Genomic DNA, 26274 nt, shown 5'->3' on the forward strand with positions numbered 1-26274 from the left:
AAGAGACTTTGACCACAATATTTCTGCTTTCCTTAGAAATGCAGATTATACTAGGGATCTGGAGGATTGTGAGTATAATTACTTTCCTTAAAGGAGAAACAGTTAAACTTGGAGACGTTAGTTTAATTCAAGTTGGGGAAAGGCTGTAGCATCTGTAATTTAAGATGAAATTTGTTGCTGTTTAGAAATGCCCCGGTTAATGAAGGACTTGCAGTAAAGACTTTTTTAAAAGGAAGTTGTTTGACAAATTTGAGGGTTTTTTTTAAGAAATGATGAATAGAACAAGTAAATGCAATAGGTATGCATCAGTAAAATGTTTCAATGGATTTTATTACAAAAAAAATCAGGCATCTAATTAGAAACAAGGAAATTTAATAGTGTAAATAAAGTTGGTTGATGGACAAGACGGGTGAACTTCCCTCGAATTGGACAAAGGTTGGCAATCGTGTACACCAAAAATCAAAGCTGGATTGAATACATATTGAAGTTATTTGGCTTAACTGGGAGTACAATCTCAGAATTTGCTTCTGAAAAAAAGGGTTTTTAAAAATAATAATGTAGATTGTGAAAAGACTTGCAAAGACTCATTAGTGGAATGGGAAGCCATTTGCAGGGTGTAAAGAATCCAAAAGAAAAATCAAAACACCTGGAAAAACTCAGCAGGTCTGACAGCATCTGCGGAGAGGAATGCAGTTAACACTTTGAGTCCGTATGACTCTTCAAAGAATCCAAATAGGAGAAGAATCCAAAAAGGTGTAACATGTTGCATCTTATAAATAGGGCGTCACCATACAGGGGTAAAAAGGCAATGAAAACATTTTATATGGCAATAAATGATTAGGCCCAATTTGGGCTCATAGTTTTGGTTGCCCCATTATGAAAAAGGCATTTAAACTATAGAGCACACAGAGTGGATTATGTTGGTGAATACAAAAAAAAATGAAAAATTATGGTTATAAGGAGAAACTTGCAAACAAAAAATGCCAGCCAGGAAAAGTCTGGCCACTCTCAGGCATGATGTCTTATGCATCACAATACATATACTTTCTACCCAGCACCATATATGGACCTATATCCACTGGAGCAGAGCAAGCAGCAAGGAGATATAATAGGTTTTTTAAATTATGAAAAAATTTGCATAGGGAGAATTTTTCCTCTGATTAAGGAGTTGGTGAAAAATGCTCATCAATCAGAGGGGTTCAAAGATATTCCTTGATAGGAAGAATTGTTGCGGTCTGGAATGCTTTGCCACAGTATGTGGTTGAGATCAAGGCAGACGTGTTCATCTTTTAAGGGGATATTGGGTGAATACATGAAGCAAATAGTATGAGGCAATGGGAAAAATGTGGAACTGTGGGGTTTGATTTGTTGGATTGCTTCAGCTAAAGAGCTTGCACAGGCATAAGCCACCTCCTGCCAAATTCTGACCTTTAGAACAGCTTCCAATGGCAGCTTGCATTTTTTCCATGGATAAATTGTGAATATTGATTAGACAAGAAGAATAATAAGTAACCTGTACTATACAAGATAATGAGCTGAATCTTGCTGGTGCTTGGTTGGGGGGGGCTATCTTGTGGCATTCCCTGTTAAACTTCTTAGACTTTTTTCTGCACCCTTTGGTTCAAAATATTTTAGTAACACTGGTCAAGGCACCTGGTCCTCAGTGAAGGATGGGACCAACAGTTTGTCATCCTAACGAATTGAAATTTGAGGATTGAGAAAGAAACAAACCGAGGAGGTTGAATTAATCAAATCACGTGAAAAGAAAGGAAGATTGGATTATGATAGGAACAAAAGACCAAGGGAGAGAATGTAAATTTTTTTTATCTTTGAAGGAATGAGACTTTTCAGTTTAAACTGTTAATTATCTGGACCAGAGAGATCGATTAGCACTGCATTAAACAACTATCACATCATAAATAGGTACTTAGACTGTTAATTACCAGACTTCATTTTCTGTAGAAGCTTAGTGGGCAATTTGTGCAAATTCAGGAAGTTCTTAAATAATGGTGAGGCTTGTGTCATGCAAATGACTACGTGGCACATGTTGACCAATAAATTCTGGAGATTTGCAATTTATGGTGTATACAAATCCCTGAATTTGCTGGCTAATTTGTGCATTAATAACATCTGTGGTTAACATGTTATTTTACAAGATCTGACCCAATATCAATTTAGGTGCCAAGGCCAACTGTTTATTAAGATTGAGAGTCTTATGAAGTTTTAAATTTGACAATGTACCATATATTTAATTGAGTGTGGACTCCTATTTGTGACAATGCAAGCAAAATTGAAACACTGAAAGTGAATAAGATGTGACATTTTTGAATATCAAAAGTCCTGTTCACCCATCATCCCATTGGTTCGCTGAGCCAAATTGGTTCCCAATTAAACAATGTCTCTTTTAAAATTCTCTTCTCTTCCTGGTTTTCAGATATCTTGCCCCTCTCAATCTCTCTAACCTGTAGTCCCACAAGCTTCTGAGATATTTGCGCTCCTCTAATTCTGGCCTCTTGAGCATTCCCTATTTTGCTTCACTAGTGGTAGCCGTGTCTTCAACTACCAAGGCCTCAAGTCCTGGAATTCCCTCCCTAAACCTTTCTGCCTCCTTTTATGATACAACTTCAAAACTACCTCTTTGACCAAAGTTTTGGCCATATGCCCATATACCTGCCTAAATGGCTGTTAAATTTTGAGCCAAATCTTCTGGTCTCTGGATCAGCGGAGACCAGACATATGACTGATGGTGCAGGTCTGGACCCTGTAGAAGCCCTGATGTGCGAACCTACATGGCAATTACCCTGGAAGTTTAAACTTCCGATGGGTAATTCCCCTGCTCCCTGGGACCAGCACAAATGCCCCCTACTCTGAGCTGGAGTTGGAGACTTTGGACAGTTCCACATTACTTTTCTGGATTGTTACCCAGGAAATGTTAGACAGATTAAAACCTGGGTAACTCCACAACCAATCACCTGACTCCCCCCAAGATCATCAACTGCCCCCCGACCATCACCTACCTCCCACCGACTACTTGATTACCCGCTGACCTGACTATCACCTCACCTGCCCACCTGTTCAAAGACTGAACCTTTAAACTTACCATAAGGCAGCTAGTGCCAAAAAGGGGTGAGACTTTTTTTCCTTCAGCCTCTACTCTACTTTGATGGAGTTCCCTGAGGAAGATCCCAGAAGAAATGCGCAGAAGCGTCAGGTTGGGAGAATCTTCGTACGCAGCTTCAATCTGCTCACCATTGCTGCCACTTGGAAGATTCAGGCCTTTGTTTTTAATGACACTCCTGTGAAGTACCTTGTGATGTTTTGCTAAAGGAGCTATATGGGAGGAGCTATATGAATACCAGTTGTTGGGATAATCCGAAAAGAAATGTGGAGAGCCTACGTAATGTTCTTCCATATTTTTCTTGGAAACTAGAGGACTGGAAATGCAGTAGAATTAGCCGGGAACAGCAACATATCCACCTTTAGAAGCATTTCTGTAAGCTGAATCTAATAGTTATATTGATCTGAATAGACTGGATTATGAATATTTAAGAAGTCTGTGGTTATGCCTAGTGATGTGTTAAGGAGTGGTGTTCTATAGCAAGTTCCATTGTCAGCTGCTGAGCTTGCATTCGCATGTTTTATTCCTTTTATATGTTTACTTTTATCAACCTTGGCTCAGTGGCAGCATTCTTGTGCTGAGTCTGCAGGTTGTGGGTTCAAGCACCGCTCCATATACTTCAGCATGTAAGGTAGGTTGTAACGGGCATTTGCTGCACTGACGGAGGTGTCTTCTGGGTCAAACGTCAAACCAAATCTGTGCTAGAGTGGATCTAAAAGATCCCATGATAATTTGGAGGAAGAGCTGGGGAATTCTCCTTGCTGCCCTGGCCAATATTTATCCCTCAACCAACATCACTAAAGCAGCTTATCTGGTCATCATCACAATGACTACACTTCACAATTACTTTATTGACTATTAAGTGCTACTGTGTGTCCTTGTACATGTGTATATATGTGTCCATGTGTACACGTTGTTTTTCTACCAATGGGTTGGAGTGTGAGTGAGGAATTCTTATTAGAATGGTACAGGGCATTGTTGAGACCACAACTGGAGTATTATGTGTAGTTTTGGTCGAGTTACTTAAAGAAGAGCATATTTGCCTTGGAGGTGGTGCAGTGAAGATTTACTGGATTAATACCTGGGATGTGAGAGTTGACCTATGAGAATGAGGATATGTCCTATGATAAGTTGTGTAGAATCAGCCTATATTCTTTAACGTTTAGAAGAATGTGAGGTAATTTAATTGAAATATAGGATTCTGAGGCGTTTGATTTGTTAGGTGTTGAGAGACTGTTTTCTCTGATTGGAGAGCTTACCATTAAGGGGCACAGTCTCAGGATAAGAGGTTGATCATTTAGGATTGAGATGAAGAGACATTTCTTCACTCAGAGGTTTATGAATCTCCAAATTCCCCAAGCCTCTCCACTATCTCCAAGGCACAATGAGTGTGATGAATGCACTCCACTTGCCTGGGTGAGTGCAGCTCCAAAAACAGCAAATAAGCTTAACAACATCCAGGACAAAGTAGCCTGCCCATTGGCATCCCATCCACCACCTTAAACATTGGTGGACCTATGCTATCCAAACCATTGTAAACAGAGTTGAGGAGGTCCCTGCCCTTGGAATGTGAGTTGGCTGCTGTCGGCTGGGGACTGAGGAGAGCTGAAATTCTGTGTGTGTAAGACAGAGTTTGGAGGACTTAGTGACTGAGATTGATGACCAAGAACACACAATGGCAGCAGTGTGTGCCATCTACATGATGGAATGCAGTAACTCACCAGACCTTCAACAGCACCTTCCAAACCCTGTGCCTTGTCCACCTACAAGGACAAGGGTGATAGGTGCATGGGAGCATCGCCACTTGTAAGTTCCCCTCCAAGCCACACGCCATTCTGATTTGGCACTATATCACTGCTTGTTTGCTGTAGCTGGGTCAAAATCCTGCTACTCCCTTCTTAACACTGTGGTGTACCTACACTAGATAGATTGCTATGATTCAAGAAGCTGGCTCGCCACCACCTTCTAAAGGGCAATTAGGGATGGGCAACAAACTTTGGTCTTGCCCGTGACACTCATTGCATGAAAGAAAGAAAAAACTGACAAATCAAAAAGGGGAAGTTTTTGGACTATTTGTTTGATTTCAATCAGAGGCAAGATGCGAGAAAGAATCATAGGAGATATTCAACAAGGCTTCTGGAAAATAAGATTTTGTCTTAACAGATTTGAAGTAATTTGCTTGTCTAGATTAGTAGATGGTAGAACTTCCTTTTATATTGCATCTTACACAACCTCAGGGTGTCCCAAAGCGCTTTACAGCCAATGAAGAACACTTTCAGGATCATTGCCAGGCCTAGGGTGCTGAATGATCAGAATGAGAGAAAATTAGTGGAGACAATGCCATCTAAGGTAAAGGTTATGAAGAGATTGAGAAGATTGACATCTGCAGATGTTGTGATGGAATTCGTGGTATCAAAACTTATGAGTTGGACCCTAATTCAAAAGGGAAACCAAGAAGAAAACGTGGAAAGGAAGCCGATCTGCCTAGTTTCTAAGGAAACTAAGGCTGAAACTGAGGTTGGAAACAAAAACATTTTTTTTTTAAATGTTTGTTCACTGATGTGGGCATTGCTGGCCAGGCCAGCATTTATTGCTCATCCCTAGTTACCCTTGAGAAGGTGGTGTTGAGTTGCCTTCTTGAACCGCTGCTGTTTATATGGTGGAGGAACACTCACAGTGCTGTTAGGCAGGGAGTTCCAGGATTTTGACCCAGCGACAATGAAGGAATGGCGATATATTTCCAAGTCGGGATGGTGAGTGACTTGGAGGGGAATTTCCAGGTGGTGGTGTTTCCATCTGTCTGCTGCCCTTGTCCTTCTAGATGGTAGTGGTTGTGGTTTGGAAGGTTAACGTTTTACGAGGGAGTTAACGTTATATCTGCGGAGATGAAACTGGTATAACTTTTAAAATGACTCAACCATCCAAACTCAGTAGATGATGATGATTCCAGGGGTGTGCTATAGGCAGGCTGAAGAAGACCGTCTAGATCCAGAAGCTGTGAATAAGCAAAGGTACAGTTGCTCCAGGTGTATTTGTTACTTGAAAGTAAGATCGATGGACCTATGCTATCCAAACCATTGTGAATAGAGTTGAGGTCCTTGCTCTTGGAATGCAGGTTGGCTGCTATCGGCTGGGGACTGAGGAGAGATGAAATTCTGTGTGTGTAAGACAGAGTTTGGAGGACTTAGTGATTGAGATTGATGACCTATATGCTGAGTGGACTGCTGAGCCAATTCGTAAGATCAGTCTTATTTGTACTTGCCATTTAATGTATAATTTATGGTTTATAACTGACCACAATTTACCAGTCAATTCATGTTTAGCTTGGGTTGATTCTGGGTTTTAGAGTATATGTTGTTACTCAATGATAATTAGTGTTTCCTTTTTTACTCCTGTATAGTAAAAATTCTTTTGTTTTAAACCACGGAATCTTGGGGGTTCATTCTTTCAGTAAATAACAGGGATTTTGGATTTTTGTTTTTTAATAAAAAAAGCTTAACTGGTTGCTACTGAGATTGTAACAATGTATGCTGATGAATGGCAGGACAGTTTTATGTGCTCAATCTCAGAAGAAACTCATTGTTGTATAAAATTATTTGATTTTGTTACATCGAACAATTATATGATTCGTAGATTTGAATAAAATTATTTGATTTTGTTACATTGAACAATTACATGATTTGTAGATTTGAATCACAGCTTGAATTTGATTGCTGTAACTTGTCCATTATTTCCAAAAATGTTTATACATTATACTTTTTTTGTGAATAGGTGATAAATGACTGAAGTAAAGTGAAAGCCGAAGGAAGTGGCAGTAACAACATGAAGTTGTATGTATTTCTGGTTAACACTGGAACAACTCTTACATTTGACACAGAACTTGCTGTACAGACGTAAGTATATACTTTCAGAATTTTACTAACATCTACAGACCCCAAAGATGTTTATTGCAGAAAATAGTTCAAAGTGTTTGCTGTGATATTGATGCCCGTCTGTTTTCTGACTTGTGCAGTACATCCTTTCTACTGCTCCTTCATAAGTATACTTGGCAGCTTTAGAAACAAAACTAGCTTTTATGCAGTCTTTCATGACTCAGGTATTTAGTAACCAAATTGAATGTATATATTAAGTAAACAGTAAAAGGAGCAAAAACTTCAGTTACAGTGTTGAACCAAAATACACCTATGAATTTGCATTCAGTGGCACTTGAGGGATAAGAGGATGAAAATTAGGAAGGGCTCAGTAGGGTAAGCTTTCCTTTTTTCTTTATCTTCCGTCTACACATATTTTGATTTGTCTGCCATGCAAAAACCAATGGGGCAGTCTCCCTTTGAGGATTGTACCAAGTTAAACTGACTTATACTGCAAAGAAGCCTTGTGTGGAGATCATTTCTTTACTCCTTTCCCCCGACACTTATTTTTACAGCCTTACTGTTGTTGTCCCAGTAGGAAAAGTTCTCAAATACTTTTAGCCATGAATTGCCATTTCCAATTATGAAATTGTCAATGCAGCATTTTGTTTTGCTTCTCTTCCAAGATAGGCTGAAACTTGGATTCACCTTGGATGAGTTTTTTGAAGACAGAACAGTTTTGTTTAGCATACTTCCTGTGAGGCTTCAGAGTTGGAACAGCACGCAGTCTTAATTTTAAAAAAAAGCTCCATGAGCTCTGGTTCAGTCTGTTTTGCATTTTGACATTGGAAGGTTGAAGGATATTGATGGTTTAGTACATTCTTAGATTTCTAAATCGCAAATATGGGAAGGGGGTAAGGTTGCACTGCATTTGACATTTGTGCCTCAAAGATAGTTGGGAAAAATGGCTCAAGTTTTACCATTGCCAGGATGACCCAAATCTGATGAAAATGAGCACTTCAAATATCTGTGGCGTTTTCAAACTTTCTTAGATGCATCGCTGCTGTTAAAATGAACAGTTAGTTCCTTCCCTGTGTAAACTGAGCCTGTGCTATAAGCTGTTTTTGTACAAAATAATCTGATTTTTTTAAACAGAGCTTTGAATTGGGGAGCATCATTAACTACAATGTATAAAGTGGCATGTTTGATTTTGGCTTTTTCCACTTGTAGTTATAGTTATAAATGTTCCAATGTATGAACTGACTCTAAAACAACTTCACCTTTTTTACTTCCATTATGACCTAAATGAATTTGGAATAATGTTGTGTTTGCTATGTTGTACAGGCGAACATAAGAACAAGGAGCAGGTATAGGCCATTCAGCCCCTTCCGCCTGCTCCGCCATTTAATAAGACCATAACTGATCTGATAGTAACCTGAAATCTGCATCCCACCTATCCCTGATAACCTACCACCCCCTTGTTTACCAAGAATCTATCCACCTCTGCCTTAAAAATATTCAAGGACTCTGCCTTTCAGGAAGTGTGTTCCAAAGATTTACAACCCCCTGAGTTGCACAAATGTCAAATGCAGTGCAACCTTACCCCCTTCCCATATTTGACATTTAGAAATCTAAGAATGAACTAAACCACCAATATCCTTCAACCTTCCAATGTCAAAATGCAGAAAGAAAAAAATTGCCACATCTCTGTTTTAAATGGGCAACCCCTTATTTTTAAACAGTGACCCCTGGTTCTAGATTTGTTCACAAGAGGAAACATCCTCTCCACATCTAGCCTGTCAAGACCCCTCAGGATCTTATGTTTCAATCAAGTTGCCTTACTCTGTTAAACGCCAGCGGTTACAAGCCTAGTCTGTCCAACCATTCCTCATAAGCCAACCCACCCATTCCAGATATCAGCCTGGTAAATCTTCTGAACTGCTTCCAACGCATTTACATCCTTTCTTAAATAAGGTGACCAATACTGTTCACAGTACTCCAAATGTGGCCTCACTAGTGTCCTGTACAACTGAAGCATAACCATAACCTCCTTTCTTTTGTATTCAATTCCCCTCACAATAAATGATAACATTCTATTAGCTTTCCTAATTAATTGCTGTACTTGCATACTAGCCTTTTGTGATTCATGCACTAGGACACCCAGATCCCTCTTCACCTCAACGATGTGCAATCTCTCGCCATTTAGATAATATGCTTCTCTTTTATTCTTCCTGCCAAAGTGGACAATTTCACATTTTTCCACATTATACTCCTTCTGCCAGAGCTTTGCCCACTCACTGAACTTATCCACATTGTTTTGTATCCTCGTGTCCTCTTCATAACTAACTTCCCTACTTATCTTTGTCATCAGTAAATTTGGCAACCATCCCTTCAAGTCATTTATATAAATTATAAACAGTTGAGGTCCCAGCACTGATCCCTGTGGCATGCCACTCGTTACATGTTGCCAACCTGAAAAAGGCCCGTTTATGCCTACTCTCTGCTTCCTGTTAGCCAGCCAATCTTCTATCCATGCCAGTATGTTACCCCCTATACCATGAGTTTTTATTTTCCACAATAACCTTTGATATGGCACAAGGAATAGACATAATCCATAATGTAGCATGCATCATGCCATAAACTGGGTACTCTTATGCACTGTGTTCTGAATGATCTAATTATGGGAGTTCCTGTCATTATTGATGCTAGTAAAAGTTTCACACTTAAATTTGTCATGAATCCAACACAAGAGACTGCTGGTCTACCTTTGCTTCTTTTCAACTCCAACTGATATTTAATTAAGTTCTTTGCAGTTGAACTAAATTGTGTACCTAAGGGACAGAGATGAAGAGGGAACATTAAATACTCAGCATTTCACATTGCAGGACTATTAATATTTATTTTCTATTCCTTGTTGGCACTCTCTCGATTCAAGGATGGTATCTACTCAGGGCCACTTGTTTCTGCCATGGGTCTTCATGTAATTGAACAGGCTGATTCTCAACCCGTAGATCATTGTGCACATGGGGCAGGGCATCCCACGAGGTAGTGAGATCCAGAGTGCAGGATTTGCTTCTTTTCCTTCTTTCCTGCCGTTCTGCCTCATCATTTAAAGCGTTCGAATGATGCACTTTGACAGACAAGTTGTTGCCATTTTGAGCGATTGGTAGCAAGCTCCTCCCAGCCATTAATGTCAATGATGCTGTGCTTCAGGGAGAGCTTCAGATGGTGAAGCTTTTGAGGTGTTTTCTTCGTCCTCTCCTACAGCATTGGCCATTTGAGAGTTGAGAAACCAGGATCTGGCAGGGGAGATGCTTTTCGGCCATCTGGACACTGTCTGTTCCGTCCTAGTTGACTTTTTGCAGGTGTTTTGCATGAGTGCTTTTAGAGCTGCCTTCAAGAAGGACACTGGCATTTGTTTGACAGTCCTCCTATTGAATCAGGAGGAAAAGACAGAGGCATTACTGATGGAATGTCGCTAGCACTCATATGTCACTGATACGCAGGCCAAGTCTCAAAGCAGTACAGGAGTGTGGTGATGACAGCTTCTCTGTACGCCAGGACTGCAGAGGTCTTTTGTTAAACACTCACAGCTACAGTTTGTTGAAGGCTGAGCTGGCTCAGCTGATCCAGTGTTTGATTTCCTTATCAATGGTGGCCTTTTGAGAGTGGTAGCTGCCAAGGTATGGGAAGTGCTCAACATATTCCATTAGCATGATACCAACTGTACACTGGTGTTGAAGTCACTATTTGGCCAAACATATAGCAATCCCTTGCATAGAATTCTTGTGTCTGTATTTAAAAATTATGAACATTAATACAAACCAGCTTTTTATCTGATCTTGTATTAAGTATGTTTAAAATTAATGTAGGAATTACAACATTTTTAATTGAATTAAAAAACATGGTTACTATTTAGATAATTCCCATTGAATAGCATAGAAATTGAGATTTTTAACTTTATTCTTTTAAATGTTTTAAATATATAACTTCAGTGTTGCAGATCTTAAACATGCCATCCAAACTAAATATAAGATTGCAACTCAGCATCAAGTTTTGGTCGTCAATGGAGGAGAATGCATGGTTGCCGATAGGCGTGTTTGTAGCTACAGTGCTGGGACGGTAAGTCATCCTTAAATTTAAACAATTTAGTCCTTGATTTTAAGCATGTTTCATTAAGAGCCCTGGTACTGTATTACTTTGGGCAAACAAAACATTGTTTTTAAATATAGATGAAAGGTAAAAAAAAATACTTTTTTTATAAATAAGTCCAAATTAACAGTTATGTGATATTTCAATTTTTAATTTACCAATGGAGACTTTTTTCATGTTTCTATATACAATAGAATAACTCAGCACTAGGATACTGCAGCATGACATCCCTAATATTTATCAGGGGGCAGATAAATGCCTCACTATTTTAAAAAGTCTTCACTATTTACAATATAATGTCCATGCTAATTTCTTAAGAATTGCAAAGATGCACATAATGTTTTAAACCAGAGGCAACAGATTCCAAATTAAACCTTCTCAGAGTGAGAGAAGTTTAGTTGACTGGATAGGTCACAGATTTCTTAATGCACTTGTGTTTTTGGGCAATTTTGCATTGTGATACATTCAGTGAATATTGTCTACCTGGATATTTGTAAGCCATTTAAAGATTCATGACTTGAAATTTGTAATATGCTAAAGACCTTGGCTTATTGGGTTGAAAACTAAGTTTTAGCTATGTGACTATGGAGAGTATGAGAGATTGGCTTTCAGAGAGATGTGGGACAATTAAGTAGATGGACTAAGTAGTGAGATTAAAGGCTATGAACATTGGAACAGAAAGCATGAAATATGTTATCAAATTATTTGAAATGATTATGTAGTAACAGTATCCAGTTAATGTAAAATAGTTATCAGTAATATGAGTCAAGTATGTAATGCATCTTGACCTTGTATTGAGACAAGTTGTGCTAACTGTATATTGGCATTTACTGAGGTAGCATGGAATCATGTGCATTTTTGTCTGGCATAACTCTTGAAGGATGTTGGTGTATTGAGAGTAAAGTGACCTGGATTGATTTCTGTCATTTAGATCTGAAAATTTGAACGGTTAGTTGCACTTATCTACCTTTTTCCAGGGAAAACAGATTGAAACAAAAATGATGTGAGAGAAGGATAATTCAGATGCCAACAAGTTAGAATTGTGTTTGCAGAATTGGAGAATATGTGCATAAAATGAATTGGCTTCCAGCAAGATTTGGAATTTGGAACATTTGTTTATTCCTTTTCTTCCACACCCTTCATTTCCCACCCTTCCGCTGTAATGTCTCAGCAAAACAAAGTGCCATTGATAAATATGTTCTTGGGGAAACTATTAAATGTATTGGGATTCGTGCAAGTGGAAATAACTTGTTTGAAGCAAAGTGGTTACTGCGATGACAGAAATATCATACCCTGAAAATAATTGATTCAGAATATATCATACTTCATTTAAGATTAGTACTTTTCTAATTGACTAAATAAAAACACCAGTATTTTAATAAATTACCATTTCAATTTACCCATAATTTAATTGGGTGTACTTTGTCTTTAATATTGTGGCCTATGGCTTGACTATTGTCTTCTCATTTAGATTGCAACTAGTTTTCAGCATTTAGCACGGTACATATGGATCGCAATCCATGAATTAATCTGAATGCATGTTGTAGATGGAATTTAATTTCTATAGTCATTTTGTGCAATTATTAAAGGTACAATCACTTGCATAAGTTTCTATTGCTCCTATGATTTAAAACTGATAGGGTATCCAATATGTTTCTGTAACCAAGTATACTACTCATTCCTGTTTTGTGGGAAGACACATTTAGCTAAATTTAATCTTAATTTTTATAAATTTTTAAATCACAGGATACAAATCCCATATTTCTGTACAACAAAGAGATGATTCTATGTGACCGTGCACCAACCATACCTAAGACGACATTTTCTGCAGAAAATGAAATGGGGCTGAAGGTAGAGGAGTCGCTTATGATGCCAGCTGTATTTCACACAGTAGCCTCTAGAACTCAGCTTGCTGTGGTAAGATTAGTAAAAATCTATATGTAATTTGTTTAAACAAATTACCAAAAGTTATTGTTGAAATATCTTCTCCTATGTTAATGTTATCATCAACTGCAAATGGTTCTCCATATCAGTGTGGCACTGTTGATCAACTAGCATGTTTCTGATCTAAAGAAGTGACACCAAATGCAGAAAGGTACTTAGTCTGTCCTATTGTACTTTCCTTGGATTGTAGCATTCAAATTAAATGTGTTTAACACATGAGGATGATCCTTTTTGTTACAGGATTTTAGCTTGATATTCTAGCTTTATGTTTTAATAAAATTGTTCCCAAATAACAAGTTTGATGGACAGCTTCTTTCCTACCCTGCTTCCTCTTTCTCTATTCCTCCTTCCTAATCCCTTGAAGTTCCAGATTGCAGGTGGAAGCCTCAGATGAGCACTCCCAATGGAGGTTGGTTGATTTTTTTTGTACTATTCAAAAGTTGTAATTAAGTGGGCTTCATTAATATTTGGCTATTTATCTGTCTACTTATTGCATGAACATATTTCTTCGGGGGCCTTTTGCATCATCATGTTTTGTGGATTTTTTAACTCCTAATGGAGACATGAGTTATTTTTCTTAAAATCTTACACTTCCTTAATAGCTACCTTTTTGTTAAGAGCAAAATTGCCATTGACAAAAAGTGTCAATATTTGAGAATAGACTGAATAGGTTGATGAAGGAAAAAGAGGCCGAGGAATATGGGAACAGGGTGCATAAATGTAATTTACAGGGTGTGGAGGCAGGATTCGAGCGAAGGGAGACTTAGAAATCCCAAGAGAGAGGTCGAGGGGCAAGCAGAGCAAACAAAAATATACATCAGTGAATAAGATCATTACCGAGAATAGAAGCAATAAAATGAAATTGAAGATTCTTTATGAATGCACAAAGCGTCTGCAATTTGATGACTTAGTGGTACAAATAGAAGTACATAATTTTGATAATCACCATTACAGAAATGTGATTACAAGGTGATCAAGGCTGAGAAATAAATATTGTCTACCCTGGAATATTTCAGAAAGACAGAGAGAATGACAAAGGAGATGGGGTAGCCCAGTGAGAAAGGACCTGGCCTCTGATTATCATGACGTAGAATCAGTAAAGGTGGAAATTAGGAATAACAAGAGTCAGAAAACGCTAGTGGGAGTAGTTTATAGGCCTCCTAACAGGAGTTATACCATTGGGCAGAGCATTAAACAAGAAATTATTGGAGCTTGTAACAAAGGAACTGTGATAATTGTGGGAGATTTTAATTTTCATATAAACTGGGTCAATCAAATTGGTAAGAATGGTCTAGAAGAGAAGTTTGTAGAATGTTTTCATGGCACTGTGTAGCAGAACTGACTAGGGGTAAAGCTATCTTAGATCAAGTATTGTGTAGTGGAGCAGGGTTAATTACTAATGTCATAGTAAAAGATCCACTGGGGAATAGTGACCATAATACCATTCAATTTCATGTTGAGTTTGAAAGCGATATATTCCAATCCCAAACAACTTTTAAAAAGTCAATTGCATATATATGAGGGGAGAACTGGCTAAGATTAATTGGGTAAATAGTCTAAAAGATATGGAGGTAAATAAGTAGTGGGAAACATTTAAAGAAACAATTCAAAATGTTCAGCAAAAGTACGTTCCACTGAAGAACATAAACTCAACAAGCTGGACCCATCTATGGCTCACTTAGAAAGTTAGATTAAATTAGATTTAAAGAAGAGGCTTACAATTTTGCAAGAAAAAGTAGCAAGTCTGTGGATTGGGAGTGTTTTAGAAATCAGCAAAAAGCCAGTTGATGTAAAGGGGAAAAATAGAATGAGAGTAAACTAGACAGAAATGTAAAACAGATTGTTGGAACTTTTTTAAGTTTGTAAAAAGAAAGAGAATAGCTAAAAGTAAATATTGGTCCATTAGAAGCAGGTACAGGAGAAATTATCATGGGGAATGAGGAAATGGCAGAGGCATTAAACAAATATTTTTCGTAGTTCCATACCAGAAATGAGCGATAACCTAGCAGCTAGAAAGGTTAAAAAAATCAGGGAAATTACTATCAAGATAGATAAAGGTATTGGAGCAAATTAAGGGACTAAAATCTGACAAATCCCTGGGACCTGAGACCTACACCCTAGGGTTCTAAAAGGAATAGCTGCAGAGATGGTGGATGTACTCACTTTGGCTTTCTAAAATTCCTTGGATTTGGGAGTGGTCCCACTAGATTGTAACATTTGCCAACTTCCACCGCTCCTCAAAAAAGGAGGGAGAAAGAAAACAATGAATTACAGGCCTGTTTGACAAAGTTATTGGAGTTTTGAAGACATAACTAGTAGATGTATAACTTGCTTTCCAGTTGTCGCACAGAAGGTTAATTGGTAAGATTATGGAGTTATTGGTAACTCACGGAGTTATGGGTAATACATTGGCATGGATAGAGGATTGGTTAAGAGAAAGCAAAGGGTGGGCATAAACATAGCTTTTTCAAGTTGGCTTTGACCTTTGCTACTGTTTTCTTCAGATGTTCCTGGAAGAACAAAGACCTATCCCTAGCCACTCCCAAGTATGTTGGGTTGGATCATGCTTTAGCTTCTGGCCTTCCATGTAGATATGTAATTCTTTTTTTGGCACTGGTATTGCAGAAATGGAATACACTGGATATGGTTTTAGAGAGGTTTAACATTAGACGCCATGTGCTGCAGTAGCCCATCAACTTTGTAATGTCTTCATTAAGGATCTGGTGCTAAATGCAGAAGCATGGAGCTTGGGGACACAACAGATGTCAACAATATAGCTGAACTTGCAGAACTTGTTTGATGGCAGATCATTTGTATATATGTTGAGCACGGTTGGAGCCTAGCTTTGAGATCTGTGGAAGCCCATTGGCCTGTCTCTTCCATGCACTTCTTTCTTGCTTAAGGTGGATTCTGAACCTTTTGTTGTGAAGGAGTGTTTCAATAACTGCCCTGACTCCATTTGGAAGCACTCTGAACAGCTTTACGAGGTGCCACATGAAAAATGGTCCCAGACTGATGGAACCAACCTTTTATTCACTTGCTTCAAATGAAGCACCTGAATTAAAATGAGAAAACTGCACCAAGAAATTAGAATAATGGTACAGGACCTTGTCCATTATCATCAGAGTTGTCAAACAGTGCATGCACGGATATGCCTTGTAAATAATGCTCAGTAACCAGCAAGGGATTGGGGTGGGAAGTGGTGGGCTGGGTTTCTGAAAACTAAGAGTACAAAATTATATTATATATGGGTACATATAGTTATATGCTTGCAGCATATTTCTAAAGATATAAAGGTGCACCTTCAAATCCTGTCTTAACCTGTTCTTTTAATTAGATCTCCCCCTTTTTCAGCATGCCTTCCTTCACTATTTCCCTCACCCCTTTAAAATAATTATTTTGTTTACTCTTTCTCATTGACAACTTCCTCACCAAAATTTCTTCCCTACTGTATTCACTTAACTTCACTGTGTCATTTTGACACTGTTTGATATGGCACTTGTTCCAACTTCTGAATCAACTGAGAAGTCTACATCTGCAGAGTTTTTATTTTTATGGTGGTGTGTGCACTTTGTTCCATATGGACACTTTGTTTACCACAGGAGAGCTTAGGTGGAGGTTTGCAGTTCCAAAATTTATAGAATCCTTAAATGTGCACAGAGTTTAACCAACTAAAAGAACACAACTTACCAGTACAGAGGACTGTTAATCTAGCTACTTATACAGACTGTGCTACTCTGCCACCCTACATAACATCAAATTACAGTCCAGAGAAAGGTCATTCTACCCAACTGATGTATATCAGTTGATGATCCACACAAGCTTACTTTATCTAATTCCATTTGCAAATCCTTCTACTTCTTTGTGCCTCATGTATTTATCAGCTACTCCTTAAATGCATATTAATGTTTGATTTGCAGGATTATCTGGAATTAAAGGTGAAGAATCCCAGTAATGGGGCTACTTCTCCAGGTTCCATTGCTGGCACTGGCTAGCCAGTTATTAGTATTCTGGAGTACTGGAGACTTCCCTGCATTACTGAGTATACTATAAGCAGTTGACTTGGTTCTAAATATCCATTGTTAGGTACATGACCTAAGTTCGTGACCCAAATACGTTCGAATATCTTGACTCCAGAAAACTCCTAGCAGTTTAGAGTATTTTTTCAATTTTATAAGTAGCATCTGTTTTCACTGTTATGAAAAGGCTTACACAGGCCCCCATGTCAACCCCCTCATTGTTTTACATCTAGCACCTGATATTAGGTATATTTAATTACCTTCTGCATAATTCAGATTCCTAGGAGGAACATTTTGAAAGAGGCATGTGTACTATGAGGCTGACTTCCCTCTAGAGAGTTCTGAGGTAGGTCAGTATGGACTGGAGCCCTTTCCCCCTGCAACTGCATCCATTTTTGTACAAGTTTGCTTTTCAACTTGATTCTGAAAAGCTCACCTGTGCTGGAGGAACTCTTTCTATTGCATGCTTATGTGTTCTGAGCTATGAAGAAAAAAAAAAATCAACAGATGTCTTTTACATTATATAAATTTAGCCTGCCTTAAGGCTATTCCGTATATGAAAAAAGTTGATACAGCAAAATGCGCTTTAGCCCTTTTTAATGTTTTCTTACTGAGGACCCCCATGTGCTGATATGAATCAAAAATTGAGTACCCCTACATTTTAGAATTAATGGTCCAGATCTTCTGGTCAGTGGCAATGCCATGGTAAGTCGCCGCTGACTGATCTGGAGGACTATTGCATATTACACACTGTTTTTCTCATCAATTTCTCTAAATTCTATTCACTTGAACTTTTCATTCCCATTTGAAGACTGTTTGTTTCTATTTCAGCAAAATGTGTCTTAAAGAATTAGATTATTAATTTTGGTCAATTGTGCGAGCAGGTTCTTTACATTATGTAATAAAAGTCAAGAAATCGTAATTATAGTTCATGCTCTTCCTTAGCTTGCACTTTCAGCTTGGCTCAGTAATAGTGCACTCACCTCAAGTCATAAGATAGAGGGTTCAATTCTTGGTACAGGACTTGGGCTGGTGCTTCAGTGCCATTGTAAGCATGTGCTGTATTGCTCGAGTTGGTCTTTCAGGTGCCATGTTGGACTGAGATGCTATCTGCATGTTTAGGTGGGTATAAAATAAAGAGCAGGATAGTTCTCTTGTTCAGCACAAATCCCTTGGACACCACCAAAAGCAGATGAACTTGCCAACTATATTGTCAGTCGTTAAATGAACTGGTGTGCAGTCTGGCAGCATCGCTTCACTATAGTTGGTATCTTTCAAATTGGCTGTGAAGTACTTTTAGACACCTTGGGCTGGAATTTAGTTATGGGGTTGGGACTTTGATGTTGGCTGCATTTCTGGGTATTCATCTGCTTTGTGTTGGCGTCCGATGCTTAATGTAATTTTTATGAGCTGGTCGATTAGTAGCCAGGGATCACACTCACAGTCCAGTTAAGGACAGCGGCCAGATTTGTGAGGTCCTCCAGCCTTGAGAGATTGGCGTCCCCAACATATAGAGTGGGAAGCTGCTTAAGTATGTAGGCAAGAGAGAGAGACAGGGCAACTCATGATGGAAGTGTCCTCTGGAGACTTTATTAAAAGGTGAGATTAACACTGACCATCTCACTATTGTGTCCACGTTGAGGGGTCAGAAGTGGTAGATGGAGCACTGGCCCCACCCTTGTCTGACACCACAAGGCTGCCTACATCACTGGATCACGTTTCAGTCTCAGTAGGAACTGGTATGCTGACTGGAAATTTTCAGTTGTCACCAGTAGTGGTCTTAGCCCCTTAATGATCCCTAATTGGCTCCATGCCACTTGCTGGTTTGGGCAGGAAATGGTTACATGTTCCAAAATGACCTGCAGGTGGGAATATGCCAGCTTGTGGCAGGAAATTGCAGGCCATCCATCTCTGCTTCTGCTTCCACAACCATTCAAAAATTCTGTCCTTGGATTCATGAAAGGCAAAGTCTTAAATCTATAATGCTTAAATCACCTTGTATAAACCATTGCAAAAAAGCAAATATTATACAGCTACATATCTGGTGAGGTTCCAGGAAGCAATGGTCATTGAACTTATTCAAGGCAGAGTTAGACAGATTTTTGATAGTCAAGGATGTCAAGAGTTATGGGGGGCAGACAGGAAAGTCGAATTGAAACCACAACTAGATCAGCCATAATTTTAATGAATAGCAGAGCAGGCTCAAAGGGCTGAATGGCCTACTCTGCTCCCAAGTTCTGTGTTCCTGTAAATGCTATAATTAATTTGTTTGATTAGATTCTTGATGTTTTTCAGTTAGCCTATCCATTAGAAATCCTCACATTTTTGTTCAACTTTTTATTGTTATCAGGGATATAAAGTTGAAGAATTGACAGTATATTGGCAAAGATATTTGGAGAATGAAATATCACAATGCATTCTGATCTATATGCTTAATTGTCATAGAAATAAGCTCATGCTCTGTTTGTGCTTTTGTTCTCTTGGTTAGGAGATGTATGAAGTTGCAAAGAAGCTTTGTTCATTCTGTGAAAGATTGGTCCACGATGAGCACCTTCAGCATCAAGGTTGGGCTGCCATTATGGCCAATTTGGAGGACTGCACCCATTCTTTTCAAAAGCTGCTGGCAAAGTTTGAAAATGCATACAGCAATTATGAACGTTCTGTGGAAGATATTAAGCAAAAACTTACAAAGTAAGTGTTCATGAGTTATGAATATTCAACAGTTCCAAATTAAATACTATTGGAGCTCATATTTTCACCTAGGAATCCATTACAACTTGCTAAAATGCATGATCTATGCATGTGCCATTTTTATTCAGACACTTGGGCTATGTCTCTGTGCAGCGTTTATGAATTGCATATTTTAAAGTGTCTTACATCAATTCTTTTTAACGAAAGCTACTTCGCTATTGTGGCTTCACTCATTGTGGCTTAATCTGGACAGAAAGTTATGATAGAGACCAAACAACAATGGACACAGGCAGTCTCTCTCTTTGAGGGTATGAATCCTTCAGTTCTCCTCCACCCCACTTACTGCTATTCACACACGTTTGCTTTCACCAACAAGTGCATGAGCATGTCCTAGAATGAGACTTGCATGCATAGTTCATGTGCAAGCTGAGATTGGGAACTTGGTGGATATTGTGTTTGATTTTGTTTACCATTAGTCTGTGGTGCCACATACTAGTTAGCGATGGCCTTTGGTTTAATATGGGTTTGACTATATTATTATATACTGTGCATATTTTTACCGTCACATTATACAAAATCACAATGTTGTATATTGTGAGAGATTATGCGGGGAATTTTGGCTTTTGAATATAGAATTCTGCCCTTTTAATTTTTTTTTCGCAATTTCTGCCTCTCCTTGGCTGCCATCACTTCCAAATGCTGCCAAAGTCAGGAGGAGAGAGCTTCAAAGTCTAGAAAATCTCTGCCAATAACAAGGCTGGGAGAGCAGGCTCAGGGGAGCTGCCACTCATCCCACTGGGAGGGCACGCTCTGTTGCTGGATGCTTGGTAGAGGCTGGGAGGGGTGGGGATGGCAGTGGAGTCTGAATTTCAGCAGGGTGGGAGGGAGGGGCTGGGAAGAAGGGCTGCTGAGTGAGTTGTGATAGGACAGGGGGTTTGGGAGGAGGGGCTCATGAGTGGGATGCAGAGGGGTTTGAGAAGATGGGCTGCTGAGTGCTTGGGAAGAGGAGCTGCTATGAGAGTGTTGGACAGGGGATTGGGAGGAGGGGTTGCTGAGTAAGTTGGAAGGATGGGTTGAGACCTGTCTCTGTGGTGCAGGAATGGTTTTGAGGGGAGAGGCTGATGAGTGAGTGAATAGAGGGCAGTTGGTTGGGAAGAGGAGCTACTGAGAGTGGTTAGAGAGGGCTTTTGGGAAGACTGCTGAGTGAGTTGGGGTAGGGGATTTGGGAAAAGGGGCTGATGAATGGAGTGAAGAGAGGGCTGAGAAGAGGGACTACTGAGTGAGTGGTGGGGAGAAGTGGATTGGGAAGTGGGTGCGCGTATGCGGGAGGGGGTATTGGGGAGAGGTGTTGCTGAGTGAGAGAGGCTGATGCGTGAATGAGTAGGAGCTTTGGCAAGAGGGGAAACTGAGTGAGTGGACTGTGTTAAGGGAGTGGGAAGAGGGGTGGGGCTGTGTGTGTGTGTGTGTGTGTGTGGTGCAGGATCAATTTGGGAAGAAAAGTTGATGAATGAGTGGGGGGAGGGGAATTGCGAAGAGGGGTTGCTGAGGGGGCCTTGAGAAGAGAGTTGTGTATGTGTGGTGTTGGGGAATGGGGCAGTTTACAATGTCTTTGTGGCTGGGGAGAGGAGCTTCACTGAGTCTTCTGTTGCCAGAAAGTATGGAGAGCTAGGTTGAAACCTAAATGAGTAAATAAAATAACTTTTTTGGAAAGTACTTCTAGAAACACAGATGGTCATGTTTACATAATGTGTTATAATGAACTCTACTCTAGATGCTAGCAAAAAGAAAAATGAAGTATAATGTATAATGTTAATTTTCAAGTTTTTATATATTTCATGGGATGTGGGCATTGCCAGCAAGGCCAGCATTTGTTGCCCATCCTAGTTGCCCTTGTGAATTAAAATGGAGTCAACAATGGAAAATATTACTAAGCACTGCTGTAGCCCTTGCTTTGCTTCACATGTACATAATCTAGCAAGGTCATGATCAGTTGTTAGTCTGGCCATCATCCTGGACTAACTGCACTGAATGCTGATATGCTTAGGTCACTTTGGTGATTTGATAGAAATGTATTGGTCCGCAGTCTTGACTAATAGAAGGTAAGCAGAGGGAAAGCTAATGTTTCAACTGACTTGAAATCTAATAATTCCACCTAGGAGCATTTGCATTTCACAACAGATCATTAAAAAGTACTGTAATTGATGCTTCATCAGAAAAAAATTTCAGACCTTTTTGTCTTCAATCACCCTTATCCCTGAGTATGTTATGTTCACAAGAAGGGAAGTTTCTTGGGAATGAGGTGGGCCAGGTGGATCAAGTGTCAGTAGAGGAAAGTGTAGCTGACAGTCATCATTGTATCATAAGATTTATGTTGACTATGGAAAAGGGCAAGGAACAATCCAGAGTAAGAGTAATTAACTGGGGGAAAGCCAACTTCAATGGGGTAAGAATGGATCTGACCCAGTTAAATTGGAATCAAAGATTGGCAGACAAAACTGTAACATTTTTTTAAAAAAAAGTATGTTCAGGCAGACTCTAGGCACATTGCCACGAAGGGGAAAGGTAGATCAAACAATTCAGAGCTCCCTGGATGATGGGAGAGACAGAGGTTGAGGAAGCAGAAAAAGTGTGCTTATGACAGATGTCAGGTGTATAATACAACTGAGAACTTGGCTGAAGATAGGTTCAGAGTAAAATTGGAAAAGCAAATAAGAGAAGCAGAGAGAGTATGAGACTTGCAGCTAATAGAAGATTTTTTGATTCCCTCTTTAGGCATATAAATAGTAAAAAGGCAGTAAAAAGAGGAGTGGAGTCAATTGGTTACCTAAGAAGGGATTTATATGTTTGCATAGTGGGCATTGATGAGGTACAAAATTAATTCTGGTGCACATCTTCAGCAATACAGGCTGAATGAATTCTGTTGGGGCCCATAACCTTTGTTGTAAACAGTGTGCTCAGTTGTTTTTCGTTATCGTGTGGAGTGAATTGAGTTGGCTGAAGACTGGTGCCTGTCATGTTGGGGGACCTAAGAAGGAAGCTGGGATCATCAACATGACAATTCTGGCTGTAAATGGTTGCGAATGCTTCAGTCTTGCCTTTTACACTGATGTGTTGATTCCTGCCAGAATTGAGGATAGGAATGCTCATGGAGCCTCCTCCTCCACTAATTGTCTAGTGTGACTGGATGTGGCAGGCTGTGGAACTTTGATCTGATCAGTTGGTGTGGAATTGCTTATCTCTGTTAATAGCATGTTTCCTCTGCTGTTTAGTCCTATATTACAGCTTCATCAGATTGGCACCTCATCTTAGGCACACCTGGTGTTGCAAATGACAGGATCTTCTACAATTTTCATTGGACTAGGGTTGCCTTCTGGCATGATAATAATGGTTGAGTGAATGATATCCTAGCGTCATAGGATTACATATTATGGTGGAATAAAATTTTGCAGCTGATGATGACCCACAGCTTCCCCTGCTGGAACTGTTCTAAGTCTATTCGCTTTTGTCTCCACAAGGACTGTGCAGTGGTCACTCCTACTGTACCGTCATGGATGGAGGCGTCTTTATGAGGGTGAAGTAGATTTTCCCCTGTTGGCTTTCGTACCACCTGTCACAGGCCTTGCTTGGCAGCTGTGTCCTTCAGGACTTGACAGCTCAGTCAGTAGTGGTGGTCCTGGGCAACTTTTGGTAATATGCACATTTTTGTCACCCACTCAAAATACATTCTGTGCCGCTGCTATCTTCAGTGTTTCTTCCAAGTGGTGCCTGTGGGAGGGTGTGAGCTGGTAACCAGCAGAAGGTTTCCTTGTCTATATTTGACCTTTTGTCACAGTAATTCATGGGTCATAAGTCAATGTTGAGGACTCTCAGGGCCACTCCTCCCTGACTGTATGCCAGTGTGCCACCACCTCTGGTGGGTCTTTCTTGAAGGTATAATGCTGATGTTGAGTGAATGATATCCTAGGGTCATGGGATTACAGATTATGGTGGAATAAAATTTTGCAGCTGATGATGACCCACAGCTTTCCCTGAATTGCCAGTTTTGAGCTGCTGGAGCTGTTCTGAGTCTATTCGCTTTGTCTCCACAAGGACTGTACAGTGGTCACTCCTACTGTACCGTCATGGATGGAGGCGTCTTTATGAGGGTGAAGTAGATTTTCCCCTGTTGGCTTTCGTACCACCTGTCACAGGCCTTGCTTGGCAGCTGTGTCCTTCAGGACTTGACAGCTCAGTCAGTAGTGGTGGTCCTAGGCAACTCTTGGTAATATGCACATTTTTGTCACCCACTCAAAATACATTCTGTGCTGCTGCTATCTTCAGTGTTTCTTCCAAGTGGGGCCTGTGGGAGGGTGTGAGCTGGTAACCAGCAGAAGGTTTTCTTGTCTATATTTGACCTTTTGTCACAGTAATTCATGGGTCATAAGTCAACGTTGAGGACTCTCAGGGCCACTCCTCCTTGACTGTATGCCAGTGTGCCACCACCTCTGGTGGGTCTCTCTTGAAGGTATAATGCTGAGGCATAGTACTGATGAGGTAAAGATGTCAATTTTCCTTCCTTGAAGGACATTTTGTGAACTTCTGTTGTTTGGAATGTGTTGTAGCTCCACCAGGTTGGCACCTCATTTTTAGGTATGGCTGATGTTGCTGCTGGCATGCTCTCCTGCACTCTTTGTTGAACCAGGGTTGATCTCTGGTTTAATGGTAATGGTAGAATGAGGGATATGCTGAACCATGAGATCACTGATTGTGGTTGGATATAATTCTGAAACTGTTGATGGCCCCTAGTACCTCATGGATGCCCAGTTTTGAGTTGCTAAATCTGTTCCATTTAGCATGGTAGTAGTGCCGCACAACACAATGGAAGTATGCTTAGTGTGAAGATGGTATTTCACCTCCACAAGAACTGTGCGATGGTAATCCTAGCAATACAGTATCACAGAATTGATGAAACACCTAAGGAGGCCATTCAGCCTGTCATGTTTGCGCCAGTTCTGCATAGGAACAATTTACCTAGTGCCACTACCCAGCCTTCTCCCTGTAACCCTTCACATTCTTTCTTTTTGGATACCAATCCAATTCCTTCTTAAATACCTTGATTGAACCCGCCTCCACCATATGATCAGGCAGTAGGTTCCAGGTCCCAATCATTTGATGCAATAAAATGTTTTTTCCTCATGTCGTCATTACTTCTTTTGTCAATTATATTAAATCTGTGCTCTCTTGTTCTTGATCCTTCCACCAATGGAAACATTTTCCCCCATCTACTCTGCCCAGACCCCCTCATGATTTTGAATACCTCTATCAAATCTCCTCTTGACCTTCTCCAATGAAAATACTCTTAACTTATCCAGTTTTTCTGCATAATTGAAGTTCCTCATCCCTGGGACCACTTTCTCAAATATTTTCTGCACTCTCTCTTGAGGCTGAGCTGATGTTTTACACAAAGTTTAGCATAACTTCATTGCTTTTATGCTGTATTCTCCTGTTAATAAAGCCTAAGATGCTGTCTGCTTTATTAACTTCCCTCAATTTGTCTTGCCACCTTAAAATGATTTATGCACATATGCACCCAGGCTTCTCTGCCCCTGCACCCTTTTTACAATTGTACCCTTTATATTGCCCCTCTGTGTTCTTCCCAACAAATGAATCACTTTGTACTTCCCTGTGTTAAATTTCATCTGCTACTTGTCGGCCCTCCCACCAAGTTGTCTATGTCCTTTTGAAGTTCTACACTATCCTCCTCATAGTTCACAATGCTTTCAAGTTTCATAAGATCTGCAAATTTTGAAATTGTGGTTTTTGTCTGTAAATGGCTCTACTCCTCTTACCACCCTTTACTGTTTATATGCCTATAGAAGACTTTGGGATTTCCTTTTTATGTTAGCTGCCAGTTTCTTCCCAAACCCCTTTTTGCTTCTCCTATTTGCCGCTTGGCCTCTCCTCTGAACATTCTATATTCAGCTTGTTTGTCTATTGTATTTTTTACCTGACACCTGTCATAAGTACATGTTTTTTTAACTCTTTTTTTCTATCATCTTTGTCATCCAGGGAGCTCTGGATTTGTTTGCCCTATCTTTCCTTTTTGAGGGAATGTACCTTGACTGTGTCCAAATTATCTCCTCTTTGAACGTTTCACATTGATTGGTTACCATTTTTTCTGCCAATCTTTCACAGAATTGTTACAGTGCAGAAGGAGGCCATTCAGTCATCGTGTCTGCACCGGTTTTCCAAATGAGCATTATGACTCAGTGCCATTCTCCTGCCTTTTCCCTGTAACCCTGCACACATTATTTCTATTTAAATAATTACCTAATGCCCTCTTGAATGCCTTGATTGAACTTGCCTCCACCACACTTGCACGCAGTGCATTCCAGACCCGAACCACTCGCTGTGTAAAAAAGTTCTCTCTCATCGCATTTGCTTCTTTTGCAAATCACTTTAAATCTAGCCCTCTCGTTCTCGATCCATTTATGAGCGGGAATGGTTTCTCCCTGTCTAC

The 26274-nt window shown here is 39.8% G+C and overlaps 1 protein-coding gene across 2 annotated transcripts in view; it reads left to right on the top strand.

The window, feature by feature from the left end:
- Positions 1–26274, top strand: part of rb1cc1 (RB1-inducible coiled-coil 1) — a 188996-nt gene that overhangs the window by 8253 nt on the left and 154469 nt on the right. For both annotated transcript variants that reach the window (XM_041189528.1, XM_041189529.1), the window contains exons 2-5: positions 6890–7011; positions 10965–11091; positions 12868–13038; positions 19573–19775. In XM_041189528.1, coding sequence (XP_041045462.1) covers positions 6941–7011; positions 10965–11091; positions 12868–13038; positions 19573–19775 — 572 coding nt within the window. In that variant the 5' untranslated portion in view covers positions 6890–6940. The remainder of the gene's footprint in view (positions 1–6889; positions 7012–10964; positions 11092–12867; positions 13039–19572; positions 19776–26274) is intronic.

This window comes from Carcharodon carcharias, chromosome 6, assembly GCF_017639515.1.
Source record: "Carcharodon carcharias isolate sCarCar2 chromosome 6, sCarCar2.pri, whole genome shotgun sequence".
Lineage (NCBI taxonomy): Eukaryota > Metazoa > Chordata > Chondrichthyes > Lamniformes > Lamnidae > Carcharodon > Carcharodon carcharias.